General features: G+C 41.4%; 1 protein-coding gene across 4 annotated transcripts in view; it reads right to left on the minus strand.

Annotated features, from left to right (window-relative positions):
• Nucleotides 1-25,754, minus strand: part of Pdgfd (platelet derived growth factor D) — a 263,659-nt gene that overhangs the window by 60,916 nt on the left and 176,989 nt on the right. For all 4 annotated transcript variants that reach the window (XR_012910068.1, XR_012910067.1, XM_075966863.1 and 1 more), the window contains exons 4-7: nucleotides 24,886-24,948; nucleotides 22,777-22,821; nucleotides 20,039-20,237; nucleotides 4,762-4,976 (exon numbers count right to left, since the gene is read on the minus strand). Coding sequence is in view for 2 of the 4 variants with exons in the window: in XM_075966863.1 (XP_075822978.1) it covers nucleotides 4,762-4,976; nucleotides 20,039-20,237; nucleotides 22,777-22,821; nucleotides 24,886-24,948 (522 nt within the window). In the remaining 2 variants the exon portion in view is untranslated. The remainder of the gene's footprint in view (nucleotides 1-4,761; nucleotides 4,977-20,038; nucleotides 20,238-22,776; nucleotides 22,822-24,885; nucleotides 24,949-25,754) is intronic.

Below are 25,754 nucleotides of genomic sequence, written 5' to 3' on the forward strand. Positions count from 1 at the left end.
AGAAAGGTGACCCAGTATGAGGAGTAGGCTCCCAAAAACTAGCAAAAAGTGTCAGAGACAGCCCCTGCTCCTCCTGTAGTCCTACAAAAATTATCAAGCTACATAACTATAACATATATACAGAGGTCCTTGGTAAGTCCCATGCAGGCTCTCTGATTGTCGGCTCAGTCTCTGTGAGGCCTAAGAGCCTACATTAGTTGATTCTGTGGGTTTGCTTGTGATGTTCTTGATCCCTCTTTGTCTCACAATCCCTCACCCTCCCTTCTACAGGAATCCCTGAGTTCCACCTAATATTTGGTTGTGGGTCTGCATCTGTTTCCATCAGTTGCTGAATGAACTGAGCATTGCTTTTTAGACTCACTGCCCAAAGTATTATTTTTGAAGGGCAGAAGTCATTTTACAGATCTTCTCAGCTGTGAAATAGGTCATAAACCCCATGAAGCAGGATGAGCAAACCTATGTGAACCCTGTATCCTGACTGAAGAAGAGAGCCTTCTGTGAGCCGTGGGCCCTTTGTCATCTTTTGTACAAAGGGACAGAAGAGAAGAGTGACGGTAGTGGCCAGAGGCTGTGTCATCAGCGTAGACTCACGTGCCACCGCCTGGCACACTTTATCAGACCTGCTCCCCAGAACCCACTCTGGCCAGTCTGCTCCTAGGGTCTTTGTTTCCTTATGATGGCTCCTGGGTCATGTGAAATGTTTTAGATCTATATGTGTCTCTGTTATTATCTCTCTCTTATTAGGGTGGCCTCAGTCACAAACTCGAAAATGGTGTGGGACAATTATCTGTTTTCTGTCAATTATATTTTAAATAAATGCTGATTGGTCAGTAGCCAGGCAGGAAGTATAGGCAGGACAACCAGACAGGAAGTAGAGGTGGGTCAAGGAGAACAGGAAAATTTTGGAAAGGAGGAAGCCCATCTCTCTGCAGTCCTAGCCCAGACACAGAAGAAGCAAGATGTGACTGCCTCGCTGAAAAAGGTACTGAGCCACATAGCTATCACAGATAAGAATAATGGGCTAATATAAGTTATAAGAGTTAATAGAAAGCCTGAGCTAATGGGCCAATCAGCTTATAATGTGGACCTCTGTGTGATTTCTTCGGGACTTAACCATTGTGGGAACCAGGCAGGACAGAAAAACCTCAGTCAACACGGAAAGAGTAGAGAAAATTGTAGTTTTCTAATTTTACACTATGCATTCAAAATGAATAAGAGAATGCTATGAAAGAATGCTATGAATCAGGAAACCTACAAAACTCAACAAATTATTTATTGTGTGTGCATGTGTTTATGTATGTTTGTGTTTATATATGTGTGTGCATGTGTCTACGTGTGTGTTATATATGCCTGTGGACATCTGCATGTAGACAAAGGAGGACCTCTGATGTCCTGTTCTATTGATCTCCACCCTATTATCTGGAGCAGTGGTCTCTCACTGGGCATGGAGCTGGACTGGCAGCCAGCAAGCCCCAACTCTATCTGTCACGGTGATGGGCACACCCAGGTTTTATGTGGGTGCCAAGGATTTGAACTCAGGTCCTCAGTTTTACACAGCAAACAATACATATAATTCATTTATCCTGAAGTTTGAAAGCAGAAATAACTTTGTCCTGCACTGAAGACAGCTCACCCTGCTACAAGGGGAGTATCATGGCTGTGCAAACAGTGACAATGCCAGCTTCACCCAGAGCTTTCTAATTGCTCATATCCTTATCTCTGACTGTTAAGCACTGAAATACTTGTGGGGAAGCATACAGGCTCGCTACACAAGTTCTTAATCCCTTAAGGCCATCATCTCTCATAGAAACTCATTTCACATCTCAGCAGCTGCAAGCACAGACTGGGAAACTGCCTTTACTGTAGCCGAGGTGGGAGCACAGGCACAGAAATAACAGAATAAAGGGCTTACAGTTCTCCTAATGAGATGAAGTTCAAACCGTTCCTATTTCTGAAAATGGAAGCAGCTCTCTGCCGTTCTCCACAGAGCACATGACAGTGACCATCAGGATGCATTTCAGGGTATTTCAGCAGTTGGAGGGGAAGTTGACAGCAGTGTTTGTTTCAGGTGTGCAGTCAGTGACGGAGTGATTGATGCTCTTGGGTGCTTTTATCCTGCGCTTGGAGGGGTCATTTCATACAGGACTCTGCAGAGCCCCAGCGGTAAAAATATTATAACATGTGTTTCAATGAGATGTTATCCACTGACTGAACTTTCAAAAGAACATCAATGTTTTATACCTCACAATCAAATCAAACCCTATTAACTGTAAATAGCAGCTCAAGGCTGGCTGCTACAGTGGACAGAGACAATAGAGAATCGAGTGGAAGAAGGGTACTGCGTGCTTCAGATTGCACAGACCCACCTGTTTGCCAGGCAGTGCTCATTTTGGGAGTTTCCCAAATACAGAATGTGAAGAAAAGAAAGAGTTGAGCTGAAACCTCTTCGCGCAGAGTCAAGCCAAAAAGAAAGCAGTCCCCAAATACATCAGAGCCGGGCTTGCAGGCTGGGGCTCACAGTCACTGCATAGGAGATCTTGCCACTCCTAGATTATTTTAGTTCCCACCAATTACTGAACCCCACATTTATCTTTTTTGTAAACATCACAAAACTGACATTCTGAGCCTGAAGGGCAACCTCCCGCCTAGGCTAAAGAGCGGGGTGACACTCTCTGTTGGTATGAGAAAGCAGTGAGGCGGACCCAGCTACTCTTAAGACTAAGGAAACACGTTTTGGGTGGGTGTAAAATGGTAAGTTCTGCTGCTCTCAGTCAAGCCTGACCACTGGTCTGGGACCTGTCTCTCCTAGGATGAAGACATTAGTGTTTATGTGCTCAGTTGTTTTTTTTTTTGTTTGTTTTTTGTCCAGAAGTTACCTAAAATTTAGTGTTTCATTGTTTTCAGGACAAAAAACCAGCAACAACCCCAATTTATACTTAGTATCATGTGTTATTTGTCAAATTGTTTACATATTATTGATTAATGTTAATGAAGTTGTAAATATATTTCCGTAGGACTAAAAAAAGAATTTGCTTTCATCACCTTGAACTAAATAAAAAGAAACAAGCACCCTTAAAAACAACAACAGCAACTCCAAAAGTACCTGTCTACAGCTAGTGTTGTATCTTCTATTTGTTTGTTTTGATCATGGTCTGAAACTTATTATATAGACTAAACTGACCTCCAACTTGCAGAAATTTTTCTGCCTCTGCCTCCCAAACGCTAAGGTTAAAAACTTAACCTACTATGTACAACTCCCAACCTGCAATTCCAAATCTGCAAGTCTTATTTTGAGAGACTCTCTATGTATTCCTTTGCTCTGCCGGGCTTTTGACTCAGGTCCACATGGTTAGCCACTGTCTTAGTTAGGGTTTCTATTGCTGTAAAGAGGCACCACGACCATGGCAACTCTCCTAAAGGGGAAAAACCCATTTAATTGGGACGGCTTACATTTTCACAGGGTTAGTTCATTATCATTACGGTGAGGGCGTGGTGACTGGGAGCATGGCAGTGTGCAGGCAGATGTGGTGCTGGCTACATCTTGATGTACAGGCAACAGGAAGTGGTCTAAAATACTTGTGCATATATGAGACTTCAAAGCCTGCCTCCAAAGTGACACATTTCCTCCAACAGGTCCATTCCTACTCTTACAAAGCCATACCTCCTAATAGTGCCACTTTGTATGAGCTGTGGGGGCCAATTACATCTCAAGTACCACAGCCACCAAGCCCTGCTGCCCATAAAACACCTCCTTTGCATCTGAAACTGCCCGATGGCAACATCAGCTTCACATGATAGCATTTTAAAATGCAATTCCATGGATGCCTCACCTCTTCCTGAGCTTTCGGCCTCAGATCACTCTCCCTGAATACCACAGAAAGAGCTTCCCTGCCCAGCATGACCGGCAAACTGCTCAGTGAGTTAATGTGTTCTTACAGGGCTGGCTGCTCCAGGGCTTGGGCAGCTGTGTTCTGTTACACATATTGCTCTCTCTTTTAATTTTTGTTCCCTGATCTTGATCTTTGTGTTTACTTTTGCTTATTTCTTTAGCAATCCAAGAGCTAAATCTCCAGGTAGCAGTGGATACTATTTAGGAAAAATAAGCATTTCCAGGAAAGCAAGTGCAAACCACTTCAAAATTTTACATTTATTTTTACTCTTTGCTTTATTATCGTTTTACAAGTATGAGTCCTCTGCATGAAAATTTGGCCCTTAGTATTTTCTTGCAGTCACCTAGATTTAACAGTTACAGCCTGTAAGTAAATACCAGATTTGTCTACAAGTTGAATGAAGAGGCTCTGTAAAGTCTCTCTCGCACTGTTGTCTACCCACATAGCTTATTGGGAAGGCTGAAATCAAGACTCCCTTCTTCAGGATAGAATTAACCCTTGAGCCAAGGTACTTGCGTAGAATTTTAGCTCCCCACCACACCCCTGACTGGGTGAACAACTGACAAACCGTATTTGTTTGTACAGATTTCATTATTTTCATTTTATGTGTATGAGCATTTTGTTTGCGCGTGTATATGTGCATTATGCATGTGGAAGCCAAAAGAAGACGTTGGATCCTCTTGAACGAGTGTAAAATTCATACTAGCCAGGATCCTTTGTAAGGCCAGCAAGTGGTCTTAACCATTGAGCCTTCTGTTCAGCCCCTTGACCAACCATGTTAATTGGCACCATCTCCCAGGACACCACAGACTTAAGACGATGCAGACAGAATAGCTGCATACAACACTGCATGACACTGGAGATGACAAACCTCATGATACTTTTTCACCGTCTTTCCTGAGCTGCAGGTGCAGGACTTCCAGTTGACAGTTCCGCAACCACAGTTGCCCCCACAGCGCTGCACGAGGAGGCATCTCGGGAAGAAGACTGCATTGGTCAACTTCAGCTCCTCCCTGAGATTGACCGAGTGATTCCTGGGAGTGCAACTGTAACGCTTGACGTCATCGTTGAGCCTGTCCAGGTCCACTGTGGGCAAAGATACACAGGCAGCAAGGGCATGAGCAGACTTGAGTATAAGCAAAGATTCTGATATCAGATCAATTAATCTAATCAGAGATCACTAATGCAGGTGTTAAATTGGTCCTTGGGATCTTACTATGGTTGGAAAAAGCCAATTTCTCTTTTGCTCCTACATGTCATTCCAAATAACAACAAAATCATTAGCTGAAATTTGAATCCTGGCTCAAATTTCCTATAATCTGTGCATGGGTAACATTTTGAGACAGGTTTCATGTACCCAGGCTTGCCCTGAACTTGCCATATAGCTGAAAATGACTGAAGTTCTGATTCACTCACTTCCAGAGTGCTAGGATTATAGGCATGTTCCCCAAGGCCTTGCCTTGGTACTTAAAAAATGATGCAAAAAGAAAAAAAGAAATAAACAACAAAATGGCTCAGAGGTAAGAAAATGAAACATTTGGCGATTCAAATTAATTTTCTTTATCTTTATCTTAAAAACCAAATAAACACACCCAAAATCCCTGCCATTATTTAAATATAATCTGTATCTTATAGGGGCAACATTAGGATATTTGCTCTAATGTTGTCTGATAATTTCTGATATCGAAGTATTTACCTATAAACAATACAAAAAAGTTTTATTTTTAATTCCAAAGCTGATCAAAGTACTAGTGAGAATGGTACTGTAGGACAAACAAGATTCATGTGTGTGCATGGAATTTTAGGTGGGGTAGACAAGATGCATGTGTGTGCATGGAATTTTAGGTGGGGTAGACAAGATGCATGTGTGTGCATGGAATTTTAGGTGGGGTAGACAACATGCATGTGTGTGCATGGAATTTCAGGTGGGGTAGACAACATGCATGTGTGTGCATGGAATTTTAGGTGGGGTAGACAAGATGCATGTGTGTGCATGGATTCTTAGGTGGGGTAGACAACATGCATGTGTATGCATGGAATTTTAGGTGGGGTTTACAAGATGCATGTGTGTGCATGGAATTTTAGGTGGGGTTTACAAGATGCATGTGTATGCATGGAATTTTAGGTGGGGTTTACAAGATGCATGTGTATGCATGGAATTTTAGGTGGGGTAGACAAGATGCATGTGTGTGCATGGAATTTTAGGTGGGGTAGACAACATGCATGTGTGTGCATGGAATTTTAGGTGGGGTAGACAACATGCATGTGTGTGCATGGAATTTTAGGTGGGGTAGACAAGATGCATGTGTGTGCATGGAATTTTAGGTGGGGTAGACAAGATGCATGTGTGTGCATGGAATTTTAGGTGGGGTAGACAAGATGCATGTTTGTGCATGGAATTTTAGGTGGGGTAGACAACATGCATGTGTGTGCATGGAATTTTAGGTGGGGTAGACAAGATGCATGTGTGTGCATGGAATTTTAGGTGGGGTAGACAAGATGCATGTGTGTGTGTGGAATTTTAGGTGGGGTAGACAAGATGCATGTGTGTGCGTGGAATTTTAGGTGGGGTAGACAAGATGCATGTGTGTGCGTGGAATTTTAGGTGGGGTAGACAAGATGCATGTGTGTGCGTGGAATTTTAGGTGGGGTAGACAAGATGCATGTGTGTGCGTGGAATTTTAGGTGGGGTAGACAAGATGCATGTGTGTGCATGGAATTTTAGGTGGGGTAGACAACATGCATGTGTGTGCATGGAATTTTAGGTGGAGTAGACAAGATGCATGTGTGTGCATGGAATTTTAGGTGTGGTAGACAAGATTCATGTGTGTGCATGGAATCCTAGGTGAGGTAGACAAAATGCATGTTTGTGCATGGATTGCTAGGTGGGGTAAATAATTTGCATGTGTGTTCATGGAATCCTAGATGGGGCAAACAAGATTCATGTGTGCATGGAATCCTACGTGGAGCAAACAATGTGCGTGTGTGCACCGAATCCTCCTTAGTGGGGCCAACAATGCGCATGTGTGTTCATCGAATCATAGGTGGCAGTAGCGTCTTGCTCTTCGGTGAGGATGTGAATTTACCATATGTCTTCTTTCTGTGGAAAGTTGTTTAACGGCTTGGAGCCTCTGTTTCCTCCTCTAAAACATTTAAATATTTAAAAGGTTGAATGGAGTGGACCTGTTATATGATGAACACTGGTTAATATTCTTTATCTTAATTCACTGGATTCTCTCCACTTTTATTTTTACCCCTTTAAAAGTCAATGGTTAAGACAGGATCTCCTTAGTAAATTGGGAGCATGGGGACCTTGGGGGAGGGTTAAAGGAGGGAGGGGAGGGACGGAGAGGGGAGCAGAGAAAAATGTAGAGTTCAATAAAAATCAATAAAAAGTTAATGGTTAAAATAAGGAAAGAAAATGCCAGGTTTTCTTCTCTTTCTCTCTTTATAAGTAATTATTAAGTAGTATGCTGAATGGGGATTACAATGAATTCAGAATCTTATACTAAACTTTCAAATCTAAGTTATTGTGATATTTAGTGCTGTCAGATGACAGGGTTAATTAATAAGGTAAGATCCATCTTAAACATGGGTGGAAACATTCCTTGAGCAGGGATCCTGCATTGCCTAAATGAAAGATGACGTGAGCCTTAGCATTTGTTGCAGCTGACCCTTGTCTATGGATGCAGTGTGAGCAGAGGCCTCCTCAAACTCCTGCTGCTGTGGCTCCCCACAGTGATGGAGCATAATGTCACACTGTGAGCCAAAGCAAAGTCAACGTTCCCACGTTGCTTGGTGGTGGGGTATCTATTACAGCAACAGAACAGCAACCAAGACCATAAACATGCACCTGTGTAATTGTTGCCCGAGTTGCATTTTAAAAGGTGTTCTCAGAATCTGCATCTGAATTCTCTGATTGATGAACACCCAAGTAACTTATTGCACAACTACAGTTAGAAGAAAATCCTTCCACCTGCTCTTAGCACCTTACCCTGTGCACCAGCCAGACTACTGCAGGAGAAATGTCACAGGTACTAGGCAGGCAATGCCATCCTCAGCACGCTAGCCTCTGCAATGCCTTAGTCTTTACATAAAACTGTTGAAGAGCAGGAAGCAGTGATCTCTGGGGCATAGACCAAACGCCAAGTATGATAGCAAAATGGTTCTGAGAGAAAGACAATTAAGAGAATGCACAGATATGGGCCAAGAGTCCATTAACTCCACACCGTCAGAAAACGTCACTGAGAGTAAGACTGAGTGGCCATATGGCCAGGTGACCCTTGAATGGAAGTTAAATGGCACCGGGATTGATGGGCTGCCCTAAATGCCCTCTCAGATAGACAGCTGTGCTTTGATTCTCAAGGGCAGCAGTTTATTTCTAGCTGCTATGTGCTGAGCCCAGGACGCTGTGGGAACTCCATAAATGCTAAATAATCACTGTGCATAATTTACTGCTGTTTTTTCTTCCTTTGTAAAGACATGTCATAAGTTTAGCTATAATCAATCCAGCTTTAAATTGAATGAACTCTGTCTTGGGAAAGAAACCATTTTTATTGCTGCTAAATCCCTGCCAACAACGGCAAGCAAAAGAGGAAGGATTGCATAAACGGATTAAGAAGTGCAGCAGTCAGCCATTACAAGTGTCACCTTGAGATAAATACTCATGCTGGCCTGTGCATTATTGGGCTGCTAGACCAGGCTGAGATAGAGGGCCAAATCTGCTGCCAACGATAATGACAATGCGTTTGTCCAACAGGAGAGAAAAGAGATGAAATTAATGTGGGGGTGGGTGGGTTCATGACGCCCACAAAGATAAACCAGGGCATACCCACACTGAGCTGTTTCCTCACTCCTCACTGCAGCCTTGTACTAGGAACTTCCACACATGCCTACATTGCTTTGCCCCCAACTTTTTTGGGAGAAAAACGAAAGTGAAGGGAAAATGGTAAAGCTGCAGTTAATGCCCTTGCTTTTTTTAGTCCATAGCCTCACAAGCAGAGGCCACTGGTGGAAGAAAGAAGACCAACACCACTGGACCTGTATTAGGCTTTTTTAACTGACACGGAGCTGAAGGTGCTATAGTGAGTGGCCACACACCCTCGCATGCAGGGTAGCTGAGCCAATTTGCTGCATGCCTTCTCCACGAGGTTCCTTCAGCAATCCCGGTAAAATACACAAGTCTAGGTCTCCCTGGAGACGCCCCCTTCCCCCTTGCTGCAGAGATGTTTCTTATAGCCATGCACTGCTCACTTCCACTTCTCGCTGGAAGAGATTTACACGGCTGCCAGTTAACGCATCAAGTCAAGGTGACAGCTGTGGCACCGGGGGATGGAGGCTGCAGAGGCGCTTAGCTTAGAACAACAGCGCACAGGTTCTTCTGACTGGCTGAGGATAAAGTGACAGCCCAGTCGCAGACATTCTGCATCATGTGTTGAGTTTCCAGTCAGTACAGAGATGAGTGAGGACCCAAGGCTTCGGGTTTTCCTGCTGGAAGGAGCACTGCAGTGTGAGTTTCCCTGGGGACTGAGGAGAAGGGGCTGCCCTTCCTTTGCCGTTTCCATCTCTGTGACTGAACAGCAAAAGAGCTGCAAGGATATTCCAAACTTAATTCAAATGTTGATCACTTTCCTCTAGTTTTCTTTATTTCACCAGATATATTTTTAGTATCTCTTTGGCATCAGTTAATAACCGGGTACTCTGCACTGATAACGTTCTATCTAGAAATGGTAAGAAGGTTCCAAGATGCAAACCTCCTTCTGAACATAGTGATCTAAGGTAGAATGCTGTCCTGTGGGTCAGGGTTAGGAAATACCTCCTTGCTACAACCTCAACCCTGTAGTGCAGCCCAAGTGTGCTGTGATATGCATTCCCTCTGCATTCTAGAAAGAGGATATGAACGGACACTTCTGTCTCATGTCTAATAGATGAGGGCTGAGGCAGGGGCAAAGCCAGCCTGTCTTGTCCCTGTCTTTTAGACTAGTAGTGTGAGAAACTGAACCATGTTCTCATGTATGACCACATAAAGTATGAACAAGCTTGAGTTTACTTTCATCACAGAGAAAAGAGAATCTCTGAAAAATCAAGAAAGACAAAAACAAAACCCAAGCATCTCTAGTTCCTCTTTTAGTGATCTACAGGTTTATTTCCTCTCCCTACTGTGTGGGTCCTGATGGGAGCAGCAGACACAGTTCATTTAAGATTATTCTTTTAGAACTACATGACAGCCTCCAGTTAAAGCAGGGTCAAGCCAAAGAAAATACACCTCATCTTTATGACAGATTTCTCTTTTCCTAAGAATTGACATTCAATAACTAACAACTCCATGAATGAATTGAAGAAATTATTCATATTCTTTTAGGCATAATCTTTCCAATCACACACAGAAGGAGAAATAATTTGAACCAAATTATTGTCTCAGATGCTGGGATGCTCTTCTTTCTAACCTAACCTAGAAAGTGGTCTGAAAGGTGATCAATAAGGGCTGGGAAATCAGAGCTGTAGAATCAGATGTTCCCTGGAGACAGCTGCAAGAAGACCCATGGCACCTAGAGCCTGGCTTCAAGGACGCTGCCTCTCAGATGTCCACCTGGAGTGTTGAGAAACACAGCCCTTGCTTAATGTGGACCACCACATCAACCTGGTAGGAAGAGCTGTTGAGGGGACACTGATGCTTCAACATAGATTTCTAGCCCTGAGGTGAGAGAATAAGTGAATAAGTGAGTAATTGTATTATTGTAACAAGCCACCAGATGCTCTCATTTCATAATTCCCTTTGTCTACTGAATATCCTAAAGAATAGAAACATTTACTATTGTGGCTATAAAAATTAACCTACAACACAATAATTCTCTCCAGTCAATTGCTGATTTCTAAGGTTCAAAAATATAATGAAGCAGTGTGGTAATGGGAAGTTATTGAGCCCACACTTATATTGGTTTCTTGCATATACTTGCATTGGTTTCAAGACAAGCCTTTACTTTGGATATTATTATCTCCATCTTTCAGATGTCAAGAACTAGTAAATATTCATCCAAGATGTTGTAGGAAATAAGTCTAGATAATAGAATGTTATCTAGAATTAGAGTTGAAGAACATTGACATCATTATCAGACAGGTCTCTGACCCCTGGGAACGCTACCTGGGCAGATGTATGCAACAAGCACATCTATGAAAACTAAGAAAATAGGTGAAGGGATGCTTAGGCACTGGGGCCATGCATTTCTTGCCAGCCCAGGCACTGCAATCCCTTGCCTATAAATGATACATTAAACAGGAAAGGATGGAAAATTCCTCCAGAAATAGATTGCATAACTATTTATTAACCTTGAATTTTCTTAATGCTAATGAGAAAAGAGTGATGGTAGCAGAGAGACATTGGATAATAGAAAAAACTTCTGAATTAAATCAGCTGGTGTATTTCAAAGATGTGTTGACTTCAGAATGGAAACCAGGAGATTTGCTATGCTGGGGAAGGGGTTTCACTCTTTCCACAGGAGAAGAAAAGCTATGGATACCATCAAAATTAATAAAGATTCGGTTTGAAAAGGAGAAACATCTTGAGATAGAGAAATGACAGCTCATCCACAGAGGTGACAATCATACAGGTGATAAGAAAACCTCATAATGGTTGGGGCAGGGTTTTCTGTTCTTGTCTGCAGGAAAATACTCATCTTCAAAATATCAAGAGACCTTGGGCAATTAAATACCTAAAGAAAAAAGATAACTGCCCAGAAAGAACTACCAAATAAAGAGTAATCTGACTTATGAGAACAGGTCATCTACAGGGTCAAATTTCATTACCTGAACACATATCTCTACCTCTTAGTATGTTAACAGTTGTGACTCACTTAAAAATCAAAGCTGGCTTTGGAGTTGGACAACAGCTCTGTCCTTCTCTGAATCCAACCATGTTGTTAAGAAAAAAATTCAGTTTCTGTCTTATGTCAGAAGCCATTTGGTATGAGACAGAAAGAAGAAAGAATTTAGGAATTTTTTCTTTATCATACTTTTCATTGAATATAAGCCTATGTTGATAATATTTTAGTTTTCCACTTTGAACAATAAATTTTTCTGAAGTAATCTTTGAAGTTTCCAGGAAGAAGACTGGGCCCCACAATAACGACTCCACCTGGTTCATATGATGTCATGATGCTGACAGTGCTACTTTAAGATTGGTTTTGGGCACTCGCTGCTCAACAGGTTTCAATTTGGTTAGTTGAAATGGTGCTCCTTCTTACAACATTCTGGCCAGAACGTCAAATAAGAACTTCAGAAAAATCCTATCGACTACTCAGAGACTATTTGCAATGAGACCAGATAGTAGTCTTGAAACTTAACCATCATTTTACTTTCATAGGATCCCATAGAAAGAACAACACCCCCATGACAGCTGGAAGTAATTTTAGAAGATGATGTCCCCTCTCTCAACAAAGTTTGTCCTCAGGGTTTAGGACATCAATTAGGGGTTGATTCTAACTGGCATAGGGTTGGGAGTTGGGGTGAGAATTATGTAGGCTCAGGGATCTTCTTTAAAAATAAAAAGGGAAATTGGATGGGATAATAGGTAGATTAGTATGAGCTTACTCACACTAATAATAATAGCCATTATTTACAGACAATTTATACATTGATATAGATTCTTGTATATTGATACAAATTCAAATTATATATCTTATATTGAATATTCTCTATCTCTGTTTACAATATTTGCATACTTATGAAAAGTTATTTTGTCCTATTGTATGTATGCACATTTCTATGTCTGCTTAAGATTGTATATTGATACAATTTTAAGATATATTTATTATATTGCAGTATACATTTCTACCTCTGATCAAGATATTTATACATTGTTACATTTTGAGGTCATTGTCCTCATTTGCTGCACAGTTGTTTTAAGACAGGGTAAGATGGTTTTGAAAATTTTCCTGCCTCTGAAAATGCTCTGTCAGTTACTCTAGGCCTTAGCCAAAGTTGATTGCTCCAATGTTGCAAATGAGACTTTGGGTGATTGGCCAGGTAGCCAGTTGCCTCAGTCATTTGTTGCACATTTTGGAAGCTGCTTGATTGCACTTAAAGTAATATAAATCCCTTGTCAGGTCTTCAATGGGGTTAAAGACTAGATAGTCGTAGTTACCTTCCTCTCATGACTTAGCCAAGTCATTTCTAATATAAGACTTAGACTCCTTAGGATAGAATAATTATTGAAACATTTAGTATATGTTTCTTTCTTAATATTGTTTATGCTGGTTGTAATTCTAATTTTTATACTTAATATCTGTGCTTATTGAATATAGTTTTGTATTGTGTTTGGAACTCTTATTTAGACTGAAGGGGGAGGTGCTGGTAAAACTCCTTAGTCAATGGCCTTTGAGATGCTTGACCAGGTTGGACATGGCCTTGAGTGCCAAAAAAGGTGTGTGCTTGCTCGCTCGCTCTTTCTGGCTGGCGAATTTGGTTCTTGTTCCCCGCTTGTGCAGAGGACTGTGATCTGTGAGTCTGACCCCCTAAACAAAGGACCCTTTAATATACTTGATTGTGAGCTAGTGTGGGACTACTCTATTCACATTTCCTCTACACCCTTTTCTACCTTCAAGCCCATGATTCTAATCTTTAAACACCAATGACTTCCCACAGCTTTGTAGCCAGCAAAGGCAGGTTCATGACATGGCTCTCTATTTAGACAATGTCAGTGAACCTTTTTGAATTTGTTTCTCTTTCTACAAAAACAGGAATAATGATACTCTCATGCCATGCATTTATTTATCTTGAATGAATTTCCAATGTTTGAAGTCCATATCCAAATCCCTGCTCTCAGTAGGTATGACCCATATTAGTAAGGCAGACAAATGAGGTCAGACTGAAAACAAAATCACCTTCCAGCAGAAGTAGCTGAGGAAAGAAGGGTCATGGCCACTTCCACCTAAATATCAGAGGGCTTCTGGCCAGGTGTGTTTAGTTTGATTTCATGTGACTTGCACTCTTCTCTCAAGTAAAGACAACCAATGAGTCCAGTCTCCCTGCATCAGCAATTCCTGTAACATATATGCGTGTATGCAGGGTCATGTCTCCTAAATCTTGGTGATCCAGAGAGCAAAAGGATGCTATGTTTGAGAGCTGAAGAAAAAGAAGCAACGTTTAAGAGAGGAAAAGTTTACGGGTAGGGAGTATCCATCGAGTTTTGTACTTGGAAATTCTTCTGTAAACTTTTAATGTGTGTGCCGATTATACAGCCACTAAAACCTGACAGTGTTTGGAGACTGTGCATGACACTCTCCAGATTACTGCATGACCTCAGATCCTTCAAGGGGATTTTACAGAGCTCAGAGAAGAAATTAGATCTGCACAGACTTTTTCCAGCGATTAATATAAACAGCAAGCACCATTTGTGGACCTGTGGCTAGGTATGGGTATCCTGCTACTGTTACATCCTTACATAGCTTTGCAAAGTGTAGATACCGTCATAGCTATTTTACAGTGGAGGAAACAGAGAACCAGTAGGATTTCTCCAAAGGTACTGTTTTAAGATTTGAATTTGAATTGTATCACAAATTCACGTGGCTCCAAAGTCTCTTTTTATTTTAATCCACAGCATTCTTCTTCTTTTTTCCCCCTACATTTCAGATTTGAGGGCAAACACTTTTTATACTGTGACAACTTTTATCTGGTTGGTGTTTACCCTGTTTCAGGAAGTGACTTGTTAGAACAGAAAATCTATTGAGGTATTCAGTCTCCAGTGACTTTGAGTGTCAAATTTACACAGAAGGCTGCAGAAACGACCATCTCAAGCCTGGCTGGCCCAGTGTTTCACCCAGGGATTAAATAAGCATCTAGAGAAGGCTGTAAGCACTTGGTTTCTCAATTATTCACAGCCTCAGCACATTTGAAAACTTCATGATGCGACACATTCATTACATCATTTTCAGCTTCTTGTGCCTATTATTTACCTTGCTTTAAAAATTAGTCAGATGTTTCTGAGATTTGAGCACAATGTTATGAAAAAATGAACAGAACTGATATTAGATCCTCAGAAACTGTGGGGAACCACTCCAAGGTTACCATAACTAGCCAGTTAGGGTCTTTAGAAGTCGTATATTTCACATTGTGTTGTTTGTAATGAACCGAATGCCAAGCGTTTGCTGCACTCAGTGTTAAAGCACTGGGAGGGAAGAGCCTTGGTGGCGTGCACATGCACAGCTGGCCAATCCTCTGGAGAGGAGCAGACTTTATTAGCAATTCATAGCTGCTAATCTGGAGCAGTCCAATACATTTGCTAATATTTTATACTCCCCCATTCAGTGTCTGTGTGAGCACACGCGCGTTTGTGTTGCTAGAGACTGAACTCAGGTCCTTGCACACTCTAGGAAAGCGGGTTTACCACAGCTGTGGTTTATTATTTTATTACAGCATTTGCATTTGTGGGCAGGCTTTCCTTTTGCCACTGTGTTTTGGGCATTAAAGTGACATTGTGTTATCATTCTGAAAGAAGCAAGGAACTAGCTCCATTCACATTGCTAACCTCCACAAGTATCCTTGTACTCAACATCTAAATTTAGTATAACCTAGGACTGATTACTTCTAATTCAGAAATGTCTAACTTCATTCTATGAGCTTAAAGGAATACACACTGCACCTAACTTCACAGTTACACCATTGAAATGAATCATGGTTGAGCTTCAGTTAGACTTCAGTGGTCACGCAGTAAGCTAGATAGTATTAAGCAGCTGCTCACAGGAACATCCACATAATTTAGCTAATTTTGCTACTATTAGAAAACTATTTGAAAAAGTAAATGAAACTTGAATTAGAGAAGACTTTTTTTTTCCTCTTTAATTTCTGGGCATCTGTGATGTTGGAAGTATAAGACAGATATTATAGACCAAAAGTTGGGTTTTGGAGCCATCATCACCTATGGATTTCAATTAGATGTACTACCCTTCCTGTACTACCTTGGAAAACTGAAGGTTGAGAATATTAACTTCGTATATTCACTGCACCCTTGCCTAGCCAGAGTTTGAGCTTATCGCCCTGGGAACTGGAGGGTGAATCTCTATGGCACTCCTGGCTTGAACAGAGTTACTACTGACCATAGATTTCCTCTCCGTCATGTTCACCTACTGCCCCCAACACCAGAGAAAGTAGAAGTAGATCATAACATTGGATTTCAAAATATTAAATGTTTTTGTGCCAGGTGTGGTGGCTCACAACTGTGATCCCAAAACTGGGGAAGCTGAAGCAGGAAGAATATTGTCAGTTTTAGGGTGGCCTGGGCAACAAAGTGACACCGTATGTTCACAAAAAGACACACACACACACACACACACACACACACACACACACACACAGAGTTCTGATTCACTACTATGTGAGTTCTTCAGATGCTTCCTTGTCACACTCTATTACATTGTGTTCTTTCCCTGTTTACATTCTAGCTTCCATGACTCTTGCTCCTTAGAACCATGGGAAATGCCACTTTAGATTCCTGTGACAACAGGAAGAAAAGAAAAGGTTCTTGATGAGTCAACAATGAAAAGTACTGAGACCGATTGCACCATCCTATAGTCCCAGCTATGGGAGGTGCTGAGTCAGGAGGTTTTAATTTTGAGGCATTCCTGGGTTACAGAGTGACGTTAAGGCTAGCCTGGAGAATTCTGTGAGCTCCTATCTCAACATAAGAAGTAAAAAGGGGGGTGAACAACATAACTCAGGAAGCGTGCTTGCCTAGCATCCACAAGACCCATAGATAGCACCCACCACCTTGAGACAAAAAGAAATTCTAGTTCTTTTTCTGCACAATATCATAAACACATTTCCTGTGAGAGTGGGGGCATTTCTTGGTTTTATCTCAAAGGAGGGGGTCAGCACCTTATGGCTGCTTTTCTGTGTTCACGTCTTAGTCACTGATCCTCCCTTGGATACCACGACATGAGCCCTGGGCTTGTATTTGAAGTTCTAGAGGCAGAAAACACATGCTGAAATACTAAACCCGCCTTCCCCTTCCTCTGTGGTCTGCAGACACACAATTAGACCAGACGTTCATTCAATGCAGGCCAGTGCTGACTTGGTAAGGGTAAATGAAAGGTATGGGTGAGTCCACCATTGGGCTGTTTTATACAGGAGGCTAGGGAATGGAACCTAAACCAACAGGGGAGACAAATGCCATTTCCTTTGCCACAAACGTCAAGTAGAACTCTGCCTTGACTGCTCTGGCAAGGTCAGCTATTTCTGTAAGCAAAGGCATTCTTAGCAAAGTGACGTCTGTCTATGGGTGGACTTCTACAGATTTTAGAAACACACTGGGCTGAAAGGCAGGGGAGAGCTAGGCACAGAACACTTGTTAGATGTGTACAAGGCCACGAGTACAATCCTCAGGACTTGAAAAACTCATCAGTTATCCAATCATATATGACATGCATATTAGAGACACGGACCGGATGCTCTCTTCATGGTGGTTTTCAGGACACCCCAAAGTCATCAGTGTCCATCTCTGCCCTCAGAGATTCTGAGGCAACATGTCTGGGTTGGGGCTAGGCAGCTGTATTTTATAATACACCCCATAAAATTATTGATTCGTGCAAAGTAAAGATTCTACAAGGTCCTGGGATTGCTTATTCCATTAAAGAAACCACAAAGCTTTCTTTGTATTTGTTGTTATGTTTCTCAAGTACTCATAACTTTGGATACAGCAGGGACGGGGTAAGGGACAACATAGGTTCACCGAGGAAGTGATGCACACATATTTCAGAACGGAAAGTTAGTACAGCTAGCTAAGTGTCAAATTGTTGGGGCTCTTTAGGATTCCCTGAATAGCCATCCTCACAAGCAGATGATAGGTCCCAATAGGAATGAGAGATACAAGATCAGTGATTTAAGAAAAAAAGAAGAAGAAAGAAAAACCATATAAACTCAGGATTTGAATCCAGGTCTCCTGTCTCCCATACAACATAATCTTGAGGGAAAAAAAAAGCTCAGGATTAGTGATATCTAAGACCCCTTCTCCCCCTCCAGCCCCCACCCTTCCCCCAGTCCAGAGACAGTGTTTCTTTGTGTAGATAGCCCCGGTTGTCCTGGAACTCACTCTGAGGACCAGACTGCCCTCATCACAGAGATCTGCCTGGCTGGGGTGAAAGGATTTTACTGTTTGCAGGGAAGAGGCCCTGAGAAGCCTGAAGCCAGGGTCCCAGGCTACTGATCCTGTGTCTGAGACCATGTTTTCAAAGTATTTTCTGCTGGGATTTTCAAGTCCTAGGTCTATTGCACTTCTTTAAGTGTTGACTAGTGGAGACCCACCAAATACAGTAACACTTTAAATAAACCAATGTCGTCTGTGAAATGAATCCAGTCTGAGCCCTGAGGATGTTTGCGTCTCTATAACAGCAGGGTGCCTGCTCCTTTTTCGTCCTTCCTCCACCATATATGCTTCGTAGGTAAGATTTATGACCTAAACCAGGAGCAGAAAACCCTGACAGAAGTTTAGTAATTGGTCATTGGGGCTCAACATTCTCATAGGTTGTGTGGGAGCAGCCGGCACTCAGAGTCTGGAAATATCCTTGACATTACACAGTGTGGGAAACAGGCCATGTCTTGGCTGAACACCTTCAGATATATGTGACATAAACCCTGTGAGACTTGTTAGCAAAACTTAAACAAATCTTATCAAATAAAGCAAGTACATTGCAGGAATTTGACTAGAGATAGCCATGTTGTTCTCTGATTCCTAGTCACACACCTAAACACACAGTCTTTCTAATTATGCCAGTCTCCTGTGTGATAAATATAACTGATTTTGAAAGTGTTAGAATTATTATTTTTCCTCAAATTTTCTGTATAAACATTCCTTTCTCTTTGTCTCTCATTATTTTCCCCATCAAACTTACAATAAAATGTGCTCAGATATACTTTCAAATAATCCCGTAAATTCTTATTCTTTTTTGGGACCCTTTTCTTAATCAGCCTACAAGTCACACAGGTGCCTAGTACTTCGTAGATATGGATAAAAATGAACATTATCAGCCACAGAAAAATGCACGTGACTGCAGATAATTGCGTTAACTTAATTGTTAAATCTCAGAGAGAGAGATGCACATTTTCTTTTCATTGTTGGTTTCTAGATGTCATATAGTTATGCAAGCTTCTATAAACAGAAAACTTGACTGTAGAAGCAACCGCCAGAGGACTAGAGGTTCAATAAGCGGGGGAGGTATGGGAAGGGGAGGATGAGGTAGGAGGATATGGCCAACATGCATGCAATGTATGTTTAAGCAAACCAATGTTGAATGGATAGAACTGAACTGGTCCACAGAGTGAGACCTAGCTGTTCACAGCAGTCCTCTGGCCCCAACACTGGCAATCCCACACCAAGCCAACAATGACAGCTGTCAAGAGAGCACAGCAGTTGATCACATGGACAATTCTGGTATAAGCCAGAGGCCAGGAAGCTCATTTCTTCTCCATTGTCATCTAACCGCGCAGCTTCCAGCACGTGATCCACACACAATTCCTGACTTTGGCTTTTTCCACTGTAAAATCAGGTTTTACCTGCTAAGATATAGGAAGCTAGCTGAGATATCTCATGTCTGTTGTATGTCATATATATGCATGTGTACTTTTGTGCTTGTGCATCTGTGTATGCCGACATATATGAACGTGCATGTGGATGTCAGAGTTTGATGCCAGGGATCTTTCTCAATCACTTTCTAACTCGTTTTTTAAAGTATAATTTTAATTTTTTGAGGTAGAGTTTTTCACTATTTTGGGGCTATCTCTGCTGATCAATGAGCCCAGAGATCTGCTGGTTTCTGCTTCCCCAGGACTGGGATTGTGGGTATGTACTTTTTATCAGGGTGCAGATGATCCAAACTTGGTCCTGATGTTTGTGAAGCAAGCTTTTCACCTCCTGAACCATTTGTCTAGGCCACAGTTACTTTTGATAAGGTCTTCAAGTTGTGGTTGATCTTTTTTAGTCATATACAAACAATAGTTTGGCCAAACAGACAACTTAATTTGGAAGTGCTGTGACAGATAGATGCGACAGTAAACTGACAGTAGTCGCCAGAGTGGAAAGAATTAAACAGACGACACCACAGATTCTTATTATTATCGGAACACTCTTAGTGATGAAGAGCATCCAAGACTCTGATTCTTACCTTTGGACTTCCGGTCATGGTATGATCTGCCTCTATAATGAGCGGTGTCCAGATATAAATTTTCTAGATCATCTTGCCAAGACTCTGGATTGAAGTGCTTAAGCAGATCTTCTACGGTATCAAATTCTGCAATTGTTTTGTCCAGAGCATCAGCAGTGAGCGTCGGGTCCGTTACTGATGAAGAGTGATAGGACACCCCCTAAGAGTGACACACAGCTTAATGTACTTAGAAAGGGACCATTGCAAGAAATACAACAATCACACATATCGGGGTCCTTGAGTGACAGCCTCAGTACCCCCTCAGGGCTCAGAACAGAATGCCTACACTTCCTGTTAATTTGCCTATTGGTCTATCAGCTGTAGAGTTACTGTATAGTCTTGTGGGTTCCAAGACATACAACTATACTTAAGGAAGAGTTGCTTTCTGCAGTACAATACATCATTAAAATATCATAACATTGCAATATGACACGTAATTGTCATAAAACTTTCTACTCATCTGAGCTGTGATCATTTCAAAAGATACAGGGCAAGTAGAATATAAAATTTGACATCTGATTTCTTGGTTCCTAGTCCAGATCATTCATAGTAATTAACTACTACTAATAAACTCTGAGTTCCTTTAAAGCAATTTCCGACGGTATGATCTGTTCTTTCATGCTGAGCTTCTGTGCCCCACTTCCACAATACTTCCCATTGCAGATGTGGTCTGAGATGAATTTGATCACACTCTGGAGATATTCTAATAAAATCTGGCACTTTAGCCAACTTATTTACCATCAACAAGATAATTAGCCCTGAAACTGACTCTCTGAAGAGAGCAAGGTTCACATGGGAAGCATATTGAAAGAAAAAATGCGAAAGGCCTGTTACAGCTTAACAATGACCCCAGTTGTCATTTAAAGAGCCTCAGAATATTATTTAAATGGTGAATACAATGCCTTTGAAAGAAGATAAAAGGATTATGTATTTTGCCAGAAATAAAACATTCCTACTTAGTTTGTAAACACCACTAACTCTTGTACAATCTTGAGGTAAATGAGCCATGAGTTGAACATCTCTGTGAAAATTCATGACCCATTAATAGAGAAATAGAAATAACACAGCCTCAAATGATCATCTAAACATCTTTAAAGAAACTACCAAGCGACTAAGATCTACCCACGGGTAAATATAAATATTTCCTATCATTAAAGGAAAGCGAAATTAGTGAAAACTTGTCTTTTTAGAATGAAACTGTAAGAAATAGAAATAGCCCATGCTTCAGAGCCTCCAGCTATACACAGATGCTCCCATATTCTCTGATTCTTCCCTATCCAGCCACCTACACTTCATAGGTCTGTTCATAAGACTTCATGATCCCCACTTTCAGAGGACTGCACCCTTGTTGGTGAAATAATAGAGTCCAATGAAATCATCTCTCACTGGTGTGACCTAGGAGCAGTTTCCTTTTGTGCTTTGTAGGAGGATTAGGGAGAATGTGGGAATAGGGAAGTGCAGTGGGGCAGGAGATAGGTTGATGAATATGTCCACTTTTAGTTAGCCCCATCAAAATAAGGAGATATTCTCATTCTTTCTCCCACCACGGTGCTTTTGTCACCTGCTTACAAGGCCACAGAGGTATATAGAAGCAATTGGTTATCTGGTCACTTGGTATTTGTCATGCACAACATAAGAGGGATATGTTAACAGTTTGATAAAGACACCCTCAATACTCATCTTGCTGGTGATAATACACCTTCATCCAGTTGCAGACATATTAGTTTCTTCAGTTCTTTTTTAATACCTTATATTTATTTATTTTAAGAATATGAGATGAGTTTTTACAAAGCATGAGTGTATTAATATGTACCACATACATGCCTGGTGACTACAAGGGTCACAAAATGGTGTAGAGTCCTTGGAACTGGAGCTAATCGGTCATCAACCACCACCGTGGTTACAGAGAACTGAACCTGGGTCCTCTGCAAGAACAACAGTTGCTCTTAACGGTGGAAGCAACAACCTAACTCCTGTTCCTTCAGTTGTTGACAATGTAGTTCTTTAAATTAAATGTGTGTATGTGTGTGTGTGACATGAGCTGAACTCTGATAGAGACACTTGATTTTGTTTTCTACAACTCTCTTGCTATTCACATGCCATGGGTATATGACACTTACAAATCAGACTATAATTTCAAATCTCCATTTCCCCTGTATGGATAATCATTTGCTCCATCCCCAGTGGTTCACACTCACCACACAATTAGCCTTATATCACAGTGCGGGTCTAATATCCCACAAATCAAAATGAGATTTGTAGCATTTAAAGCTTTGAAATAAAAGTAGGAATGTCAATCAAACCATTTACATAGAAGTCAAAGCTTCTTATTCTAGCTCTGGGAAAAGTGGATGCAATAAGCATTCTCAGATGACTCTCAACAATGCCTGGAGTGTTGCTGTGTACCCAGACCTTTCTCGGAGAATGAGCTCTTCAGGGACTCTCAGTCCTGAAATGGAGTTGGGGTGAATGGAGACAACAGTATCTCCTCTAACACTGAGCTGGAGGAAAAATTCAAACCACAGGTAAAATTAACACTTGGTCCTCTGAATGAGATTCTTGGCTGTTTTCTACATTCTATGTAGGGAGTTGGGAGACACAGAATAATAATTAAGAACACATTAAGAGAGCTAATGAAACTACAATATTTTTTTTTGTTTCTGAAGCGAACATTTTTAAAAATTGAGAGAGCCACTTACATGTATGTCCTTCAACTGCACCATGCATTTGGTTTCATTGAGCTTCTGTTACAAATTTATAAAGACAAATAAGAATGTTAAATTAAAATGTTAATTAAATTAAAATTACCATAAAAGCATGCCTGTTGCATAAAAAATAACCTCTGAACGAGTTTTAACAAAACAAAATATAGTTGACATAGAAATTGATAGTTGTTCTAGTAATCCATCATACGGCTCTTAATAGATCTAAAAAACAACGTTTTCATAGAGGCAGGGGACAACAAAGGGGAAGGATAAAAGAGAGTGGGGGGAGAGGATGAGAGCAAAATACACAATGTGTGTATAATACGTAGCCCGGAAACTCATTCTCGCTGTCTACTAAGAAAAATTAATTGAAACAACAAACAGAACACTTTTGGTTCTCATGCTCTTCCAATAAGATTAAAGTCCCAGAACTCAAACCAGAAGTTTCCAGTAAATATTGACCAGGGCTGAACTTTGCCAAATCTTCCGAAGGGATAAGCCAGTCTCCCCTCTGTTTAAAGCCTGGATTATGCTTAATTAGGTAAAGGCCATGTAAACTGTTTGGCTCTGCACTGAGAGCAGGAAGAATCAGACCACCCTGAGCCGCCATGAGTGAGGTGGAAAAGAAGCCGGTGTGTCCTACAGCCTCGGCTCTGGCTTCCAAGGCCCTTCTGGTGTGGAGTCGCTGTCATTAGGCACTGGCTGATAGGTGCCCTGCTTTTCTACTTAGCCTGAGGAATGTCTCCATGATGCCCTCCTCATTTTGATGTTCTCCACCTAACAGAGTTGCCTCAACTGAGCTAAGCATGTGGGATGCAGAACACCAACATCAGATCCTCAGTACTCTTTTCCTATCTAATCCCCTAGGGCACTATTGGTTTTAACTTTTGGATAATATCATACATGTATAGGATGTGGTCTCACTGAGATTCTCTTATTTATTTATGAGGATAAATTACAATGTTAATTGAATTAAATTTACTTTAAATTTTATTCATTCCCCATTCCTTCACTATTTCCTCAGCACTTTCCCTCCCAATTTCATGGGCTCTTACAAAAACAAACAAAAACGAAACACCCACCAAGTCCCTTAGTGCTGCCTGTATAGTCTCAGGTGCAGCACAATCGACTCTATGAGAAGCCATGCAGGTGCCTTAAGAGAACTGGTTCCCCGATCTCCAGAAGCCACCAAACTGCTCCTCAGCTGAGGAGAGATTTTGTGTAGATTGACCGTGTGCAGGCCTTGTGCATGCAGTCCCAGCTACTGTTGATTCATGTTTGTAACCATCTTATCATGTCTGAAAAATACTGTTTTTCTACCTCTGGCTCTTACAATCTTTTTACTTCCTATTCTTCAAGGATCACTGACTCAGCCAGATGGTACTGTGTTCGAACTACAGGTACTCGCTTACCATGCTTAGACCTGGCTGAGAGAGGCTTGACTTTATTGTCTCATATTTTATTTTATTTTATTTTTTTAATATTTATTTATTTATTTATTATGTATACAATATTCTGTCTGTTTGTATGCCCACAGGCCAGAAGAGGGCACCAGACCCCATTACAGATGGTTGTGAGCCACCATGTGGTTGCTGGGAATTGAACTCAGGACCTTTGGAAGAGCAGGCAATGCTCTTAAACTCTGAGCCATCTCTCCAGCCCTATTGTCTCATATTTTAATATGGCATAAGTTCTACATGCAGGATTGGTGAAGGTAAGATCTGTTCTTCCCATGCAAAGCAGATAAGGGGCCAGCATCCTGAGAAATGGCTAAGTTTGCAGCAATAGAATGAGTCATGAACTGTTTTACGGCTGCAGGATAGGATGTGTTATGTCCCAGTCAGAGAACTGTGCATGGCTGATTTTCACTTAAGTCATCTTACTGTAAACACTGAGAGCTTCCCAGCTTGAAAAGACTCTTGAAAATGCAAACGTTAAAAAGGAGCCAATGAAAAAGTGCCTGAAAGAAACAGAGGTGCTCAAACTGTCTGGAATTTGGACTGCAGTCAAGCTAGAGTTCTTAATGCAGTTGGGGTTCCTCTGAGGCTTATCTGAGCTCATCTAGCAGTTCTTTCACTGGCAACAGAATCATGAATTACTCACAGAGATAGGGCCTGTGACTGATTCCCAGTTGGTCTCTGAGGCTGCTTCAGGTTGGAAATCTTCCTGGAAGGTAAAGACACATCTGTGAGTAAGTCACCTCTCGGCTCAATTCCCTACCCAAGGCTGCAACATCTCAGCCTTCCGAATGTTGTTCCAATGAAGTGGAAACAAGACCAGGGCTACATTATTAACAAGCGGATCACCATTTCTATGAAGTGTCTGCCCCCAAGAGCCCCTTCCATTCCATACATGGAGAGCTGTGCCAACATTGTCTTGTAAATATGGGAGAAACAGGAAATGTACAGACAGAAGTTCAAATTCAACGTGGCCATCAGTTGGTGTGTGACCTCGAGTGACCTTCTCAGCCTCTAATTCTTCTCTTCTTCATTTGTAATTGGCTGGGGTGTTTAAATTGCAGAACTGTTTCAGGAATTGACTGTAGTAATTATGCAATTATAATTGGCATTTAATAAGAGCTTAATACAGAGAAAGAATAATTATTGTCATTCTGGATGTGCGTTTGGTTTAAACTAGGCTCTAAATCAAGTTCAGTTCTGCCTGCTAAGCCAGTCCTCAGCAGCAATGATCTTTTCAAAGATTAACCTTAGAGGCTGTCTGGGACTCCATTAACAAATGTCAGGAAGAATGGTAGGGGGAAGACCACTGCTGCTGGGGGACTGAAAACAGGCAGAAAACAGAGCCAGCCTAAGAAAGTTATCTCCAACAAGCCTAAAAGGATTTGTGATAGCTACTGCATTCACAGAAAGAATTCTCCCCAGAGACAAACTTAGCTTCCATTTGCATGCTGCTTTCACATTAATTCCTCCAGCACTAGCACACCACACACACACACTCACACACACACACAC

Source organism: Microtus pennsylvanicus, chromosome 3, assembly GCF_037038515.1.
Source record: "Microtus pennsylvanicus isolate mMicPen1 chromosome 3, mMicPen1.hap1, whole genome shotgun sequence".
Classification (NCBI taxonomy): domain Eukaryota; kingdom Metazoa; phylum Chordata; class Mammalia; order Rodentia; family Cricetidae; genus Microtus; species Microtus pennsylvanicus.